This window comes from Pan troglodytes, chromosome 10, assembly GCF_028858775.2.
Source record: "Pan troglodytes isolate AG18354 chromosome 10, NHGRI_mPanTro3-v2.0_pri, whole genome shotgun sequence".
Lineage (NCBI taxonomy): Eukaryota > Metazoa > Chordata > Mammalia > Primates > Hominidae > Pan > Pan troglodytes.
Genome location: NC_072408.2, coordinates 21,742,264 through 21,757,365, shown reverse-complemented (window position 1 = coordinate 21,757,365; position 15,102 = coordinate 21,742,264). Strand labels below are relative to the sequence as shown.

Below are 15,102 nucleotides of genomic sequence, written 5' to 3'. Positions count from 1 at the left end.
CTAGACTCTGTACTGGCAGTTTCAAGTAAAAATTCCCTGGGGAACTTGTTAAACGATTCTGTTTCTTCATTCCAAGCCTAGCAATTTTCAGTCACATAGGTCTCGGGTAGGGCACAAAAATGTACTGGATTTTTAACAAACATCTCTCCCCATCCCAGGGGATGATGATGCAGGCCATCTTCTCCTGAGACCAGAAGTGATTGTTATTCTTGTAATAGTAAAATGACTGTTATTTACTCAGCACCTTCAATTGTGCCTTAGATGTTATGAACATTATCTCTGATCCTCACAATGCTAGGAGAACTCAATGTGTCTCCTCCCTGACCTCTGCACCAAGGCTTGTCATACCTCCCAGTGTCACACAAAGCTGGCATCTCACTAAGTCTCCTTGATCTGACAAAATAATCCAGAGTTAGGACCCTGGCTCTCTGTAATGAGGAGATAATTTAAGGCTCAGCTTGGCTTTTCTTAGTCCTTCTCCTACACTTTCATTTATCACTTCTTGACCAGCTTTTAAAAGATTTTCCTTCATTGCAAATTGTTTCTTTTGTATTTTTGAAAATACAAATAAGAAAGCAAGAAAGTAAAACGTCACCTGTTTCCCAATAGGTGACCACCAGTCTTCAAAAAATAAAATTGAGATTATAATTTTTGCTATTTTATAAACTGACTTTTTCACTTAATAATACAGAGGGAGTGTCTTTCTGAGTATTCAACTATACTAATTTGTATTTTATGATACAAATTAGAATGTTAATGTTCCATTGTCCCATCATATTTTAACCACACTTTTGTTATACATTTAGATTATTTTCAAATGTTTGCTGTTGTAAAGAATACTGTGACTTTTTCTTTTGTTAACTCTAAACACATTCATGATTGTTTCCTTAGGATAATTCTCAGAAGTAGAGTTATAAGCTGATTGGTATATGCATTCTTAAAGCTTGTGATATATTTTTACCAAATTGCTCTTCAGGAAGGTTTTGTACTATATGTATTTCCTCCTTCTCCTACGTTGATTACCATCATTTTAACATTTGTTTTCCCTTTTTTAATCTTATTCTTGTCCTGAGGTTAAGTTGGGCTTTTTGTTTGTTTGTTTGTTTAAGACAGAGTCTCACTCTGTCACCCAGGCTGGAGTGCAGTGGCATGATCTCGACTCACTGCAACCTCCGCCTCCCAGCTTCAAGCAATTCTCCTGCCTTGGCCTCTGGAGTAGTGCCACCATGCCCGGCTAATTTCTGTATTTCTAGTAGAGAAAGGGTTTCACCATGTTGGTCAGGCTGGTCTCAAACTCCTGACCTCAAGTGATCCTCCCGCCTCGGACTCCCAAAGTTCTGGGATTACAGGCATGAGCCACTGTGCCCGGATGAGGTTGAGTTTTTTTGTTATGTTTGTTGGCTTTTATTTTTCTTTGTTTAATTATCTGTTCATCATATTTGTTTTATTGGATCTGTTCATCCATTGTTTTATTGGATGTTCATGTTTTCTTAATAATATATAAGAGCTCTTTATCTATTACTACCTACAGACTTTTTCATGACCAAAAAAATGAAAGCTATATGGATACCTTGATCCGACGTCTACAGCTATATTCTCGAAACCTGGAACATCTGGTAGAGGAAAGGACACAGCTGTACAAGGCAGAGAGGGACAGGGCTGACAGACTTAACTTTATGTTGCTTCCAAGGTAAGGCAAGCCTTGCTGATGTGGAGGCTGAAATCCCTCTAGCATTGCTTTTCATTGTATCTATATAGGATTTGTTTCCTTTTATATATTCTTCAGTAGATTATTGGTTTTAAAATGCACGTACTGCCAGGCACGGTGGCTCACGCCTGTAATCCTAGCACTTTGAGAGGCCGAGGCAGGTGGATCATGAGGTCAGGAGATCGAGACCATCCTGGCTAACATGGTGAAACCCCACCTCTACTAAAAATAATAATAAAAAAAATTAGCCAGGTGTGGTGGCACGCACCTTTAGTCCCAGCTACTCGGGAGGCTGAGGCAGGAGAATGGAGTGAACCCAAGATGCGAAGCTTGCAGTGAGCCAAGATCGCGCCACTGCACTCCAGCCTGGGCGACAGAGCAAGACTCCGTCTCAAAAAAAAAAAAAAAAAATGCATGTACTTTGCTAAGCCTTGTTCCAGTTTGTACTCTACTAAGTAATGTTCTGAAGGTCACCCAGTGAATGGCAGAGCTGGGATTCTACCCAAGAAGCCCGAGCCAGAGCCCCTGATCTCCTTTAGTAACTCTGACCTCAAAATCTCAAACCTCTGAAAGTCAAATCACCTGCAAGAAAACTAGGAGGCGGATCACAGCTTGGGGGAAAGGAGTTGGAACACACTTGGCAAGTGGTGTCTTGCAACCTTGTGATAGAAGGGCAGAACCCATGAGCCCTCAGAGTGCCTGGGAACAGTAGGGAACCCTTCATATTCACTTCAAGGATGATAATTTCTATCACAGCTCCATAAATATTAGGTACATAATGCATAACTCCTTGCCTGATCTTTAATGCTGAGTTGTGACAAAAACAATATCCTGGTTATCTGGCTGCCTTCCCAGGGTTTCATTGGCGGTGGTTTTAACCATTAATGTCACTCAAGTGGTTTGAATCAGCTGGCTCACCATTTCAGCTTTTTTCCTAGCCTTAGTTCAATATGCCACTTGGACTACTAGTTGGTAGATGTTTTTATTGGATTTCCAAAGGTTATATCACACAAGTCTCTTGAAGAGCTACAATACACCATGGCTTCAGCACAACTCACTTTGGTTATTTATGTAAAAATTATATGCGCAAGATAAAACTAAAACATGCATGAGCAATAACTAGAAGAATCAAAAAGAAATATGTGTAGCAAAGGGCAAATAAACTTAAGATTGCATGTAGGAACCAGATATCACTTAGACATTTATTTGAATAGTACCCCTTGGGGTAAATACATTAAAATAGAAGTTTCTTCTTTTTTATTATTTTATTTAATTAATTAATTTATTTATTTTTGAGATGGAGTTTCACTCTTGTTGCCCAGGCTGGAGTGCAACGGCATGAGCTCAGCTCACTGCAACCTCTGCCTCCTGGGTTCAAGCAATTCTCCTGCCTCAGCCTCCCAAGTAGCTGGGATTACAGGCGCCTGCCACCACACCCAGCTAATTTTTGCATTTTTAGTAGAGAGGGGGTTTCACCATGTTGGCCAGACTGGTCTCGAACTCCTGACCTCAGGTGATTCACCCACCTCGGCCTCCCAAAGTGCTGGGATTACAGGTGTGAGCCACTGTGCCTGGCCAGAAGTTTTTTCTTCTGGGAAGACTTTCTAAGAGATCTACTCTGTATACTAATTTTATCTATGTCAGCAACAACCTGTTATCAAAGCTCATCATGTTAACTCCCAGCCCTTCCTTCGTTTATTTACAACATGAGTTTCTCTCTCCGGATAACACACTATTTTCCAAGTGTAATAGTCCATTCTCACCCTACTATAAAGAACTACCCAAGACTAGGTAATTTATGAGGAAAGGAGGTTTAAATAACTCACAGTTCCACAGGGTGTTCAAGAAGCATGGCTGGGGAGGCCTCAGGAAATGTACAACCATGGTGGAAGAGTGAAGGGGAAGCAAGCACCTTCTTCGCATGGCAGGAAGAGAGAGAGAGAGCAAAGGGGGAGGTGCCACACACGTTCAAACAACTAGATCTCATGAGAACTCACTAACACAAGAACAGCAATGGGGAAATCTGCACCCATGATCCCATCACCTCCCACCAGGTCCCTCCCTTAACATTGGGGATTACAATTCAGCATGAGATTTGGGTGGGGACACGGAGCCAAACCGTATCACCAAACTCATGTGACTTTTCAGATATAAGCAGTACAATGAATTGTAAATATGGCAGAATATCCAATTTTGTCATTGCATCTATGTAGCCTCCAAAATACTATGCACTTTATACAGGGCATGTCAAGAATAACCACTCCAGTCATGTCCCTAGGAATCCAAGCCACACCAAAGGAATGTTTTTCAAAGGTTCCAAGTTTTGTCATTGCACCAATTAAAAAGGTTTCTCCGGATGCTCTGGAGGTTCTCCAAATGAGTGTTAGAAATCTTTGTGGTTGATTGGTTGTTTTCTTTCCGGGAGAGCCCACCTCCTTTGTTGCAGTCAGCATACCTCCAAATCTTCACCATCTTCCTGAATATCCAAGGCCTGGGTTGTGCAGGGAATGTAATGCAAAAAAAGACTGATGGGTGGGACTGAAGGCTTCCTGAATTCTAGCCCTGGCTCTGTCCCTAATCGGCTGTGGGAACTTAGGGAAGTCATACTTTTTTAGACCTCAACTTTCTCATCTGTAAAAATAAAGATTTCTTTTCAATGACTTCCGTGGAACCTCCCAGCTTCCAGTTTCTGATTCTAGTGGTTCCATACTGAGGGCCACTACAAAGTAATGCCAAGGGCAGACAGGGAGCATCCCACTTCATGTCAGCCCTCACTTCCTTTTCTCAATGAAGAGGTAACTTGGCACACCAAGTATGGAGTCCCTTCTTCTGGTTCTCTTCCTTCAATCTTGAATCTGATATGCTGCTCCTCATTCAGCAAAGATATTCTAAAAGTTGCTTTAATTTGACTTCTACAGTTTTAGCATGATTTAATTTATTTACATGATTGATTCTGCTTTACAAAGGACCCAAATCTGGTTCAAAATGTCAAATGAACTCTGGTTCAGAATATATCAAAATTTATATTTAAATGCATCATTATTTCATAGTAATATTAAGCAACGCCATGTTACATATGCCAGGAAAGTAAAACTATCAACTTTGTTGAGAAATTCAGATCTGATACCTGTGGTGATTTAAGTAATACCACACTCTCCTCAGCTTCTGCATGTAGAGCCACATCTGTAAGAAGTTGATTATCAATAGAGAAGCAAAAAGTGGACAAGTATGTATATGTATGAGAGTTTTGAGGATATTAAAGTTATCTATTTATGTGTATTAGGATTAATAATCAAACACTAAGTTAATGTTGAACCTGCTTATATTCATCTGTGTTCACAACATGCATTATATGTGTATTTGTGTAATATGTTCATGTATATGATATACACAACCTCTCTTTGTTTCCGATTCACTCAATTCACTGGAAGTCTCAAATCCTAGAATTCTTGGTAGACAATCACTACTATCTGAAAGATTTATGTGAAACAAGAAGAAATTTGCTGAAGTTGAAGGCATTTTTTTTCCCTTCGTTCATCTAGGCTAGTGGTAAAGTCTCTGAAGGAGAAAGGCTTTGTGGAGCCGGAACTATATGAGGAAGTTACAATCTACTTCAGTGACATTGTAGGTTTCACTACTATCTGCAAATACAGCACCCCCATGGAAGTGGTGGACATGCTTAATGACATCTATAAGAGTTTTGACCACATTGTTGATCATCATGATGTCTACAAGGTAACCACATCACCTAACAGGCTGAAACCATTAATTGTACAACTCAAGGTCATCAGAGCCTGAATTGGTTGTTTCTGTTACTACTCTTGTCCACTCTAGTTTCACATTTAGTGAATTGGTGGTTGAATCTGAGCTAAAAGTGAAGAGAAGTAGAAGGATTAGAGGAGTGAGAAGTCAAAATTACCATTCAACTTTAAGAAGCAGCAAAAAAGGTACAACAGGAAGTTCAGCAGGAATTAATTTGAAGTATTAACTTTAGACAAAATGGCATACCTTAAATCACCTCCAAAAAATGGGCAGTGTTTAGGCTGACTGCAAATGAAGCAGAGAAGACACTGGGGTTATAATAAATAGAAAATCATACTACAAGAATGTATACAATTACATATTACAAAGTACAATATTCTGTTAAATAGTATGTTGACATTTGCTAAAGGATTAATTTTCAGGAAACTAAGGGTGTTCCTCAAATTACATAAAACCATTCAGGTAATTTATTTGAACATTTCTAGAACTGTCACCACATCTGGACAATTTATATAATTATGGGATAAATTCCTTTATAGCTATTTTATCACCCATTAACTGGACTATAAAAACCCTGAAGAAATCAGCATAGAACTGATTGAACTGGCCCCAGAAAAAGTGTAAAGGGCTATGCTCATACTGTGTTCCCAAATCACTTTTTGTGTTTGACATGTGATTAACTGCTTCTGTTTACTTTCTATACTTTTCAAAGGAGCAGAGGCACTCATGAGAAACTGTTTCCACAGGTGGAAACCATCGGTGATGCCTACATGGTGGCTAGTGGTTTGCCTAAGAGAAATGGCAATCGGCATGCAATAGACATTGCCAAGATGGCCTTGGAAATCCTCAGCTTCATGGGGACCTTTGAGCTGGAGCATCTTCCTGGCCTCCCAATATGGATTCGCATTGGAGTTCACTCTGGTATGGAGTTGAGCATCTTAGCAAATTGGGAACCATATGTACTGCTGTGCACCAACTAAATCAGAAAGGATAAAAGGTCTTCAAGTGTGATCAACCTCACATAATGTTTACTCTTAATTCTTTTTGCCAAATGTGAGGTCCCACTATGCATCCTGAGATATTTAGACCCAGTTCCTAGAGAGCTCTAAGAACAAGACCTTTGAGGGCACCACTGACTGCTGACATGATAAACACCAAACATGTACAAAAACAAGAAGCTCTGGACTCCTATTTAAATCACCATACCTATGATTTCATTTATTTCCTCCCCATTCCCTTTCTCCCCACCCCCAACTTCAATATATTTTCCCGCTAAAATATTATAGTATCTTAAGTGGATTAGATTATCTACAAGGGGAAATAAAGAACAGATGGTGAAATTTCTATAATATTTATACCCCCTCCCTTCCCTGCCACCGCAGTTATACAGAAAGTACATGAGTCACTTTCAAAGACCATGAAAGTTACATAGCCTTGTTAAAAGAAAAGCTTTATGCATATTAAATTTAACACAGTTTGATTGAGCAAAGAATAATTTTCAAATCAGATGGCCCTTAAAACCAGAAGAGGTTCAGAGAGCTTCAGTGGGCAAGGTGGGCGGGCAATGTTTATAGACAGAAAACAGAAGTGAGGGACAGAAACAACTTGATTGGTCACACCTCTGTGTTCCCCTGATTTGGTCAAGGTCCCATCAGTTGACAGCCTGTGACTGGCTGAAGCTCAGCTACTGCGATTGGCTGAGACTCAGCTATCTATAACGTAACTATACCCTAGTTAGGCTTTTAGTTTGTTTATGTACCAAGCTAGGTTGCAGTTTGTTTTGTAGGGACCCCTAAGAGGCAGCCTCAGGCCAAACTTAGTTTAATTCAACAGCCTTGAACATCAAGATTTGAGATGAGTTACAAGTGTTATAGAAAAACATAGTAAGAGAGGAACTCAGAAGTCATCTAGATGAATCTTTAGCCAGGCATTGCTTAAAACTCAGCTTTGCCGTTTTTGAGTTAATCTTTAACTTTTGAAACTGTTAACACCTTGCACTCAGTCATTCTATGCAAATACATGACTGAATAACCCTTATTTCCTACCTAATATGCCACAGCGCATAGTCTAGCCTGGGCTTTTGTTCTGCTTGTTGGAACCTCCTTGTGCAACAGGCTTCCCCATCCAGCTGCATTCGCCTGGTCCATGAAATGCTTACGGAAAGTTATGCCTTTGTCTTGTCTTCTGTCTTCCATTGTCATGGCACCAATCCCAGAAATGCCACCTTAAAATAAAAATAAAACAAACTTGAGCCATTGAAGCTTCAAATCTACAGTGCCCTCCAGCAGTGTGAAATTCAGGGTTGTGTGGTTTGGCACAGTAAGCAAGCAGTGGGGCTCATCTTCATCCTTCCTGAGAGCCTTCTATTTAAAATCACCTTAGTGATCTGGATCTCTGGATGCCTTCCTATTTGCTACAAATGTCGTTTTCTTTGCGAGAGCAAAATACTTTATGATCGCATGCATTGAATAATGATGCTTCATTGGATTCATCCATTTAAACCAAAAGTCCCAGCTCACATTTCACATCCTCAGCTACTTCTCCATGACAGGAAGTATTCAGGATTGTGACCATACAGAGAGGCTTACCTGTCTTCACTCTACTCTGCAATTTCTATTGCCTCCACTTCCTGCTTTCTGTCCTTCATTTCAGGTCCCTGTGCTGCTGGAGTTGTGGGAATCAAGATGCCTCGTTATTGTCTATTTGGAGATACGGTCAACACAGCCTCTAGGATGGAATCCACTGGCCTCCGTAAGAAGGGAGACTGTTTTTCTCAGAGGACAAAGATGCTGTTTTCCAGCAGAGGGCAACTGTGAGATTAAATGCACAATAAGGAGATACAAAGTGCCAGTGAGATGTAGAATAATTCTTCACATTAGCTGAACACAAACCAGTGTCAATCCACCTTTTGCTACATTTGCTTTCATTGTTGCTTACTGATAATTATTTTATTCTTCCACTTTTGCTCAGTTTTAGACTATTTCTATTTTTTTGGCTCATATACAATGAATCTGGGGATATTCTACTTAGAATAGTCATGGCATTTACCATAGATTCATGAAAGTTAAAAAAAAAATCAGTAGGCAAGGTAAGAACTACACACTCTGGTTCACATTCCTGTTTCCCTCTTATTTGGTTTTGCTTTTTTTTTGTTGTTTTTTAGAGACAGGCTCTCGTTCTGTCACCCAGGCTGGAGTGCAGTGACACGATCATAGCTCCCTGTAAACTTGAACTCCTGGGCTCAAGTGATCCTCCCACCTCATCCTCCCAAGTAGCTGGGACTACAGGAACATACCAGCACATCCAGCTAATTTTTAAATTTTTAATAGAGACTGGGTCTCACTATGTTGCCCAGGCTGGTCTCAAACTCCTGACCTCAAGCAGTCCTTCCACCTTGGCCTCCCAAAGCATATTCGTTTTTTCTGGAAATTGATTTTTGTTTATTTGTTTGAGATGGGGTCTCACTCTGTCGCCTAGGCTTTGGTACAGTGGCACAATCACAGCTCACTGCATCCTTGAACTCCTCAGCTCTAGTGATCCTCCCACCTCAGCCTCCTGAGTAGCTGGGACTACAGGCATGCCACCATGCACAGCTAATTTTTTAATTTTTTCTGTAGAGGTGTGGTCTCTCTATGTTGTCTAAGCTGGTCACAGACTCCTGGGCTCAAGCAAGTCTCCTGCCTTGGTCCCCCAAAGCCCCAAAGTGTTGGAATTACAGGCAAGAGCCATCATACCCAACCAAGAACTGATTTTAGTAAAGAAAAATCTAAGCATTTGTCATATACAAAGGAATATATTGCATTTGCTTGGCAAGGTAGAGGCACAATGTGCTGCGTGAAGTAGATGCTCAATAAATATTGATGACAGTGGTAGCAGTAGAAATATATAGAAGAGAGAAAATAAGCATTGGTAGACATGCCTGGGGCTTACAAAACCACAGGAGGCAGGATGGTATTTTGGTAGTGTACTGACAATGTGATACTAGTTTGTCCTGGCAAATCATGCTGGCAAGGAAAAGGATAAGGTTGGGGTCAGACAGACTTGGGTTACAATTGAAATTATGTTAATCATTCTCAGTATAAGTTGAGGAGAAAGCTACCTGATCCTTCTAGCCCTCAGAAAGATAAAGATATAAATTGAAAATGGAATACCAACCGTGCCAAGAGGGTTTCTGAAATAATTTGGGATGATGTCATGTTAAGCGTTTAGCAGTCATGGTACATGGTAGGTATACAATTTGGGATTGTCATTATTCTTACTGTGTAATTGTTTGTGGTATTGCTATTAGGCCCCTATATTGGGAAAGGTGATACACATCAATGGACTTGTGAATGGGCGTGCCCTTACCACTTCTTTTGTCAAAGGATAACAATGTTCCAGAAGAAGGAAATTTGAGAAAATCAAGACCCCTCAACTCTCCCGAATCTTCACCTTGCCCACAAGGCTTTAGCTATTTATTGGAACTTTTCCACAGGGACCCAAAACCAAACTCCAACACCCAAGCTTGGCACTACAAGCCAAATCTAAAACTAGGTCCTGCAGGCTACTACTCTGAGCTGGAATGAGAATCTATGGAGAAAAACCTAGGGATCCCCATCACATCACTCAGGGCCCTGAAAACTGATGCCAGGCCTTCTTTCTTCCCACGTGAGATTATATTTCTTGTGTGAGGCCATTCTTGCATTGCTATAAAGAAAAACCTGAGACTGGGTTATTTATAAGAAAAGAGATTTAATTGGCTCATGGTTCTGCAGGCTGTATGGGAAGAATAGCGCCTGCATCTGCTTCTGGGGAGGCCTCAGGAAGCTTTCACTCATGGCAAAAGACAAAGCAGGAGCAGGCACTTCATATGGCAAAAGCAGGAGTAAGAAAGAGAGTGGCAGGGGCAGGTGTCACACCTTTTTAAACGACCAGATCTTGTGACAACTCAGTATTGCAAAAACAGCACCAAGCCATGAGGGATCCACCCCTGTGACCCAGACACCTGGTGGGGGGCCAGGACTCCAGCACTGGGGATTAAAATTCAACATGAGATTTGGGTAGGAACAAATATCCAAACTATACCATTTCTTATCTCTCTGATGTTATTTTTAAGTGTTCTTTCATTAAAATAGCCACAATTGTTTCTTCTTGATTTAGGATTCTTGTCTCAGGTGTTGTTGATATCCTGAATCAACGGGAAACAAATAGGCCGTGTACTAGCTGAGATTTTTATTTGTCTATTTTGCATTTCCAGCTTTGAGAATTCACGTGAGTGGCTCCACCATAGCCATCCTGAAGAGAACTGAGTGCCAGTTCCTTTATGAAGTGAGAGGAGAAACATACTTAAAGGTAAGGAGTCCACAGAGACAATGCATAGGAAAAGCTCTCAGACACGCTTGGGCCACCTCCTTTGAGACTTGGCCAGGAAAGTTGAGCATGCTAATCCTTTTCTGTACTCATCACGATGAGCACCCTCCATCCTCTGCAAGAGAAATGACCACCAAAAAATGTGAACTCAAAACTTTCCTTTACTCCAAAGAGCCCTTTTGAGATTTTGAACTCTGCCAGCATTTCCTCTGCCATAACCAGTTTTTGTCTCCAGTTCCTCCTCCAAACACAAGAGCTACATACAGTCTGGTCCAGGACTTATTTAATTTGAATCAAAACCCTTGTCCCCCCACTTACTTCCCTACTCTTACTACACACCGCTGCTATGATCTGAGGTCACCTCTCTTGCCAGTTGCTTTACTATTCGGAAGCTCTAGAATCACAAGGAGTGAATGACAAGGTGTGGCCCCATTCTCCTCCTCTTCCTCATCTGGAAGCTTGTTAAAATGCAGATGTGTGGACACTCTACCAGGCCTACTATGCAAGATTCTCTGTGGGTGTAGATCAGAAATCTATATTTTTAACAAGATAATGTGTTTGTGACCACACTAATATTTGAGAATCGCTATTCCAGATTCTTCATGCAGTTCCTCACATTTAAAACAGCTGCCCTCCAAAGCCATCAGTTGTCTCCAAATGCTTCTCAGGCTGCTTTTCCAAAGTTATTAGAATCTTTTCACAACTGGCAAAGCCAGCTATTAACTGTAAGTTACCTGTCTCCGGTAGCCATAATGCTTCTGGCCTTTACATTTGGATTGCACCTTGGAAAAGTCTCCTTTTACGTAAAAGTGTCCTAACATCACACTTGCTTTTTGAGTCCTCCATAAATACATTTTTTACAAAGAACACTTACCCCAAAATAGAACCAGTTTATGGATTACTATGGTCCAAACACAGCCAGTGAACCACTACTTTTTTAAATGAGTTTAACAATATATATCAATTATATATATATCAATCACTCATTTTTAAATTATTGATATATATTATAGATATATATTATTAAACTCATTTTTAAAAAATAGTGGTTCACTGGCTGTGTTTGGGCCATATGTATTTTGTATCTCTTTTTCAAATACCAGCTTTAGCAAAAACAGAGTTTCCAGTATTCCAGTAAATTTCCATACATTCCGTAGCCTCCAAATGGGCCCCAGAAATGCCACTTAATGAGTTCTTAATTGTGATGTACATGTGTTTGTAATAAGATAGGGAAACTGTAGCAGAAGTTTTGTAGCAAAACTTTATTGCAAAAAGGGCTAGAAGGAAATATGGACAATGACAACCAGTTGGATTTGTTGACGTAGCAGAATTGTAGATGAATTTTCTTCCTTTTTAAGTTAGAGTTCTTGTGATGTTGCTAGAGTGATATTTTAAAATGTCTTTTGGGGAAAAAAAAGAAAACTCTACTTTGAGAAAAGGATGTCTGCTGAATGAGAAACTTATTTTTAAAAAGGCACTTGGAAATAAAAATCTGTCTAGAGATAATGCAAATCATAACAGGAATGTGTGATGTGCTTAAATATTGGCACTGATGAGAAATGCGGAAGTGAAACATGTCACAGAAACAGATCATTATGGGAACAGTGGTCTACAACTGAACTGACTCCTTGGCCTCCGTGGTACATAACTCTTTTGTCTTACCAGGGAAGAGGAAATGAGACTACCTACTGGCTGACTGGGATGAAGGACCAGAAATTCAACCTGCCAACCCCTCCTACTGTGTAAGCTTCTGGGTGTGGCAGGGACAGGGAGGAAATTAGAAATCTTGGCTTTGTTAGTTATAGCCAATTTAAATTGGCAAATGCCTTACAAGTGGCATATATTGCATAAGAAGTAAGGGACTATACATGAGAAGGTTTAGAAACCTCCCTTCCTAGACTGCAAGAAGGGGATTATCCTGAAACCCTGCATTTTCCTGAGACCTCAATGAAACAGAAAAGTATTTAGCCTTGGCTTCCCTGTCTGGAACATAGACTTGCTTCCATGAATCAGATGTGTGGGCTCAGTATAAAACTACCTTTTTTTTTTCCACTGTGGATCCTTTATCCCAAGAGGGAGCTTCCACCTGGAAAAGAGGAGGAATGAACAGACTATTTAGAACTTGAGGAGATTTGGTTATTTCATTTATTTCATTTTATTTACTGGCTCTGTATTCATGATATTTTTAACTGTCAGAATTATGTTTTAAATGCCTTATCTGCATTAAAGTACACTTAACTTATAGTTTATGCAGAAAATATACTATATATTAGACAAGAATGAGTTAAAGTTTCCTGAGTCTGGGTATGAGCTTCTACCTATTCTGTCCACTTTCCTAGACTGTACCAGTCATCATCTTGTTCTTGCTGAAAAACTGACTATATTGCCCTGCAATAAAGCATGGCAAAGCTAGCGTTGTGTTCCAGGCTTGCTCGGGAGAACAGAAGACACTTTAGAGTTCACGTCATGCATGTCTTGTTCTGACAAGAGTGGAGCATACTGGGGGCAAAGAGGCTGTCTGCATTCCACTCCTGTCTTCATCTTTCTGTTGAGTTGCCTGATGAAAACAGGACCTGCCCCAACCCCAAGACTGTGGTTCTGGGTCTTAACATGAAGTCTGTGTTCTCCCTGAGATGAGGAAGACAAAGTTTCAGGGTTAACTGACAGGTTTCACTTCTCCTAAAGGTGACTCAAGCTGTCACCCAGTTGCCTGTCAATACATGTTACTGCAGCCATATGGCCATTTCCTTGGCTTTTGCTATGGTTGAGAAACTCTGTCTTGCAGAGGCCTAGATGGCAGACCCAGAGAGATGGCAACCTTCTAGAAAAGCCAAAACAACCCAAATCTTCCCTGGGGCATGAGAAACCTGGCTCCTTACTTGGAGTGTTCCAGGTCCATTCTAAACTCGTGGTCCCCTCCACCATTCTAAGCCTTCCCCAAACAAGACTCACACTGTTAAGTATGTGTGGGACCAATGAGTTTTCAGGGTTGTGTGGCAGGGGCCTAGCATCCTCCCAGCTTCTTTTCCCCTTCCTGCAGTGGCAATATGTAAACCTAGATCCTCCCAACCATGCCTCCAAATTCCAGCAGCATATTGTTTCACTTTGAAATTGAAGCCTAATTTCCTAGCAGAGATAACAGTTTTTTAAGCTCATCAAAGGCAGGGATCATTTTGTATTCTTTGGATTTCCTGTGTCTAGCACAGAATAGGCATTCAAAGAGTAACTGAGTAACTGAACTGATTATTCTGGAGCTAAGGAATATTCTGTATGAATTGCTGAGAAGTTCTATTTTCTCTTCCCACTCTGTTTCCAGGGAGAATCAACAGCGTTTGCAAGCAGAATTTTCAGACATGATTGCCAACTCTTTACAGAAAAGACAGGCAGCAGGGATAAGAAGACAAAAACCCAGACGGGTAGCCAGCTATAAAAAAGGCACTCTGGAATACTTGCAGCTGAATACCACAGACAAGGAGAGCACCTATTTTTAAACCTAAATGAGGTATAAGGACTCACACAAATTAAAATACAGCTGCACTGAGGCAGCGACCTCAAGTGTCCTGAAAGCCTACATTTTCCTGAGACCTCAATGAAGCAGAAATGTACTTAGGCTTGGCTGCCCTGTCTGGAACATGGACTTTCTTGCATGAATCAGATGTGTGTTCTCAGTGAAATAACTACCTTCCACTCTGGAACCTTATTCCAGCAGTTGTTCCAGGGAGCTTCTACCTGGAAAAGAAAAGAAATGAATAGACTATCTAGAACTTGAGAAGATTTTATTCTTATTTCATTTATTTTTTGTTTGTTTGTTTTTATCGTTTTTGTTTACTGGCTCTTTTTCCTTCTGTATTCATAAGATTTTTTAAATTGTCATAATTATATTTTAAATACCCATCTTCATTAAAGTATATTTAACTCATAATTTTTGCAGAAAATATGCTATATATTAGGCAAGAATAAAAGCTAAAGGTTTCCCAAGACTGTGTATGCGTTTCTACCTATTTTGCCCATTTTCCTGGAATACATCAGTCACATCATCTTGTGCTTACTGAAAAACTGACTACATTCACTCACACTGGAGTATGGCAAAGCTAGCATTGTTGCTCAAGGGTGAGAACCTTGAAGGTTAGTATCACTTGCTACACATGAGGGAATTTTTGACCTTTATACAGAGGTGTTGCTTCAGCTTGTCCAATTAACAATGTGGATGGCAGTGATCCAAGTATGGGACCCAGGCAAAAGTCAAGTTCCTGTACTGCATGCACTTTTCTAACTATAAAGTA

General features: G+C 40.4%; 1 protein-coding gene across 1 annotated transcript in view; it reads left to right on the top strand.

The window, feature by feature from the left end:
• GUCY2C (guanylate cyclase 2C) overlaps positions 1 to 14,797 on the top strand; it is an 84,578-nt gene extending 69,781 nt beyond the window's left edge. Inside the window, exons 21-27 of the mRNA XM_528746.8 lie at positions 1,532 to 1,690; positions 5,251 to 5,443; positions 6,217 to 6,391; positions 8,123 to 8,221; positions 10,707 to 10,801; positions 12,485 to 12,561; positions 14,136 to 14,797. Coding sequence (XP_528746.2) covers positions 1,532 to 1,690; positions 5,251 to 5,443; positions 6,217 to 6,391; positions 8,123 to 8,221; positions 10,707 to 10,801; positions 12,485 to 12,561; positions 14,136 to 14,310 — 973 coding nt within the window. The 3' untranslated portion in view covers positions 14,311 to 14,797. The remainder of the gene's footprint in view (positions 1 to 1,531; positions 1,691 to 5,250; positions 5,444 to 6,216; positions 6,392 to 8,122; positions 8,222 to 10,706; positions 10,802 to 12,484; positions 12,562 to 14,135) is intronic.
• The last annotated feature ends 305 nt before the right edge of the window (positions 14,798 to 15,102 follow it).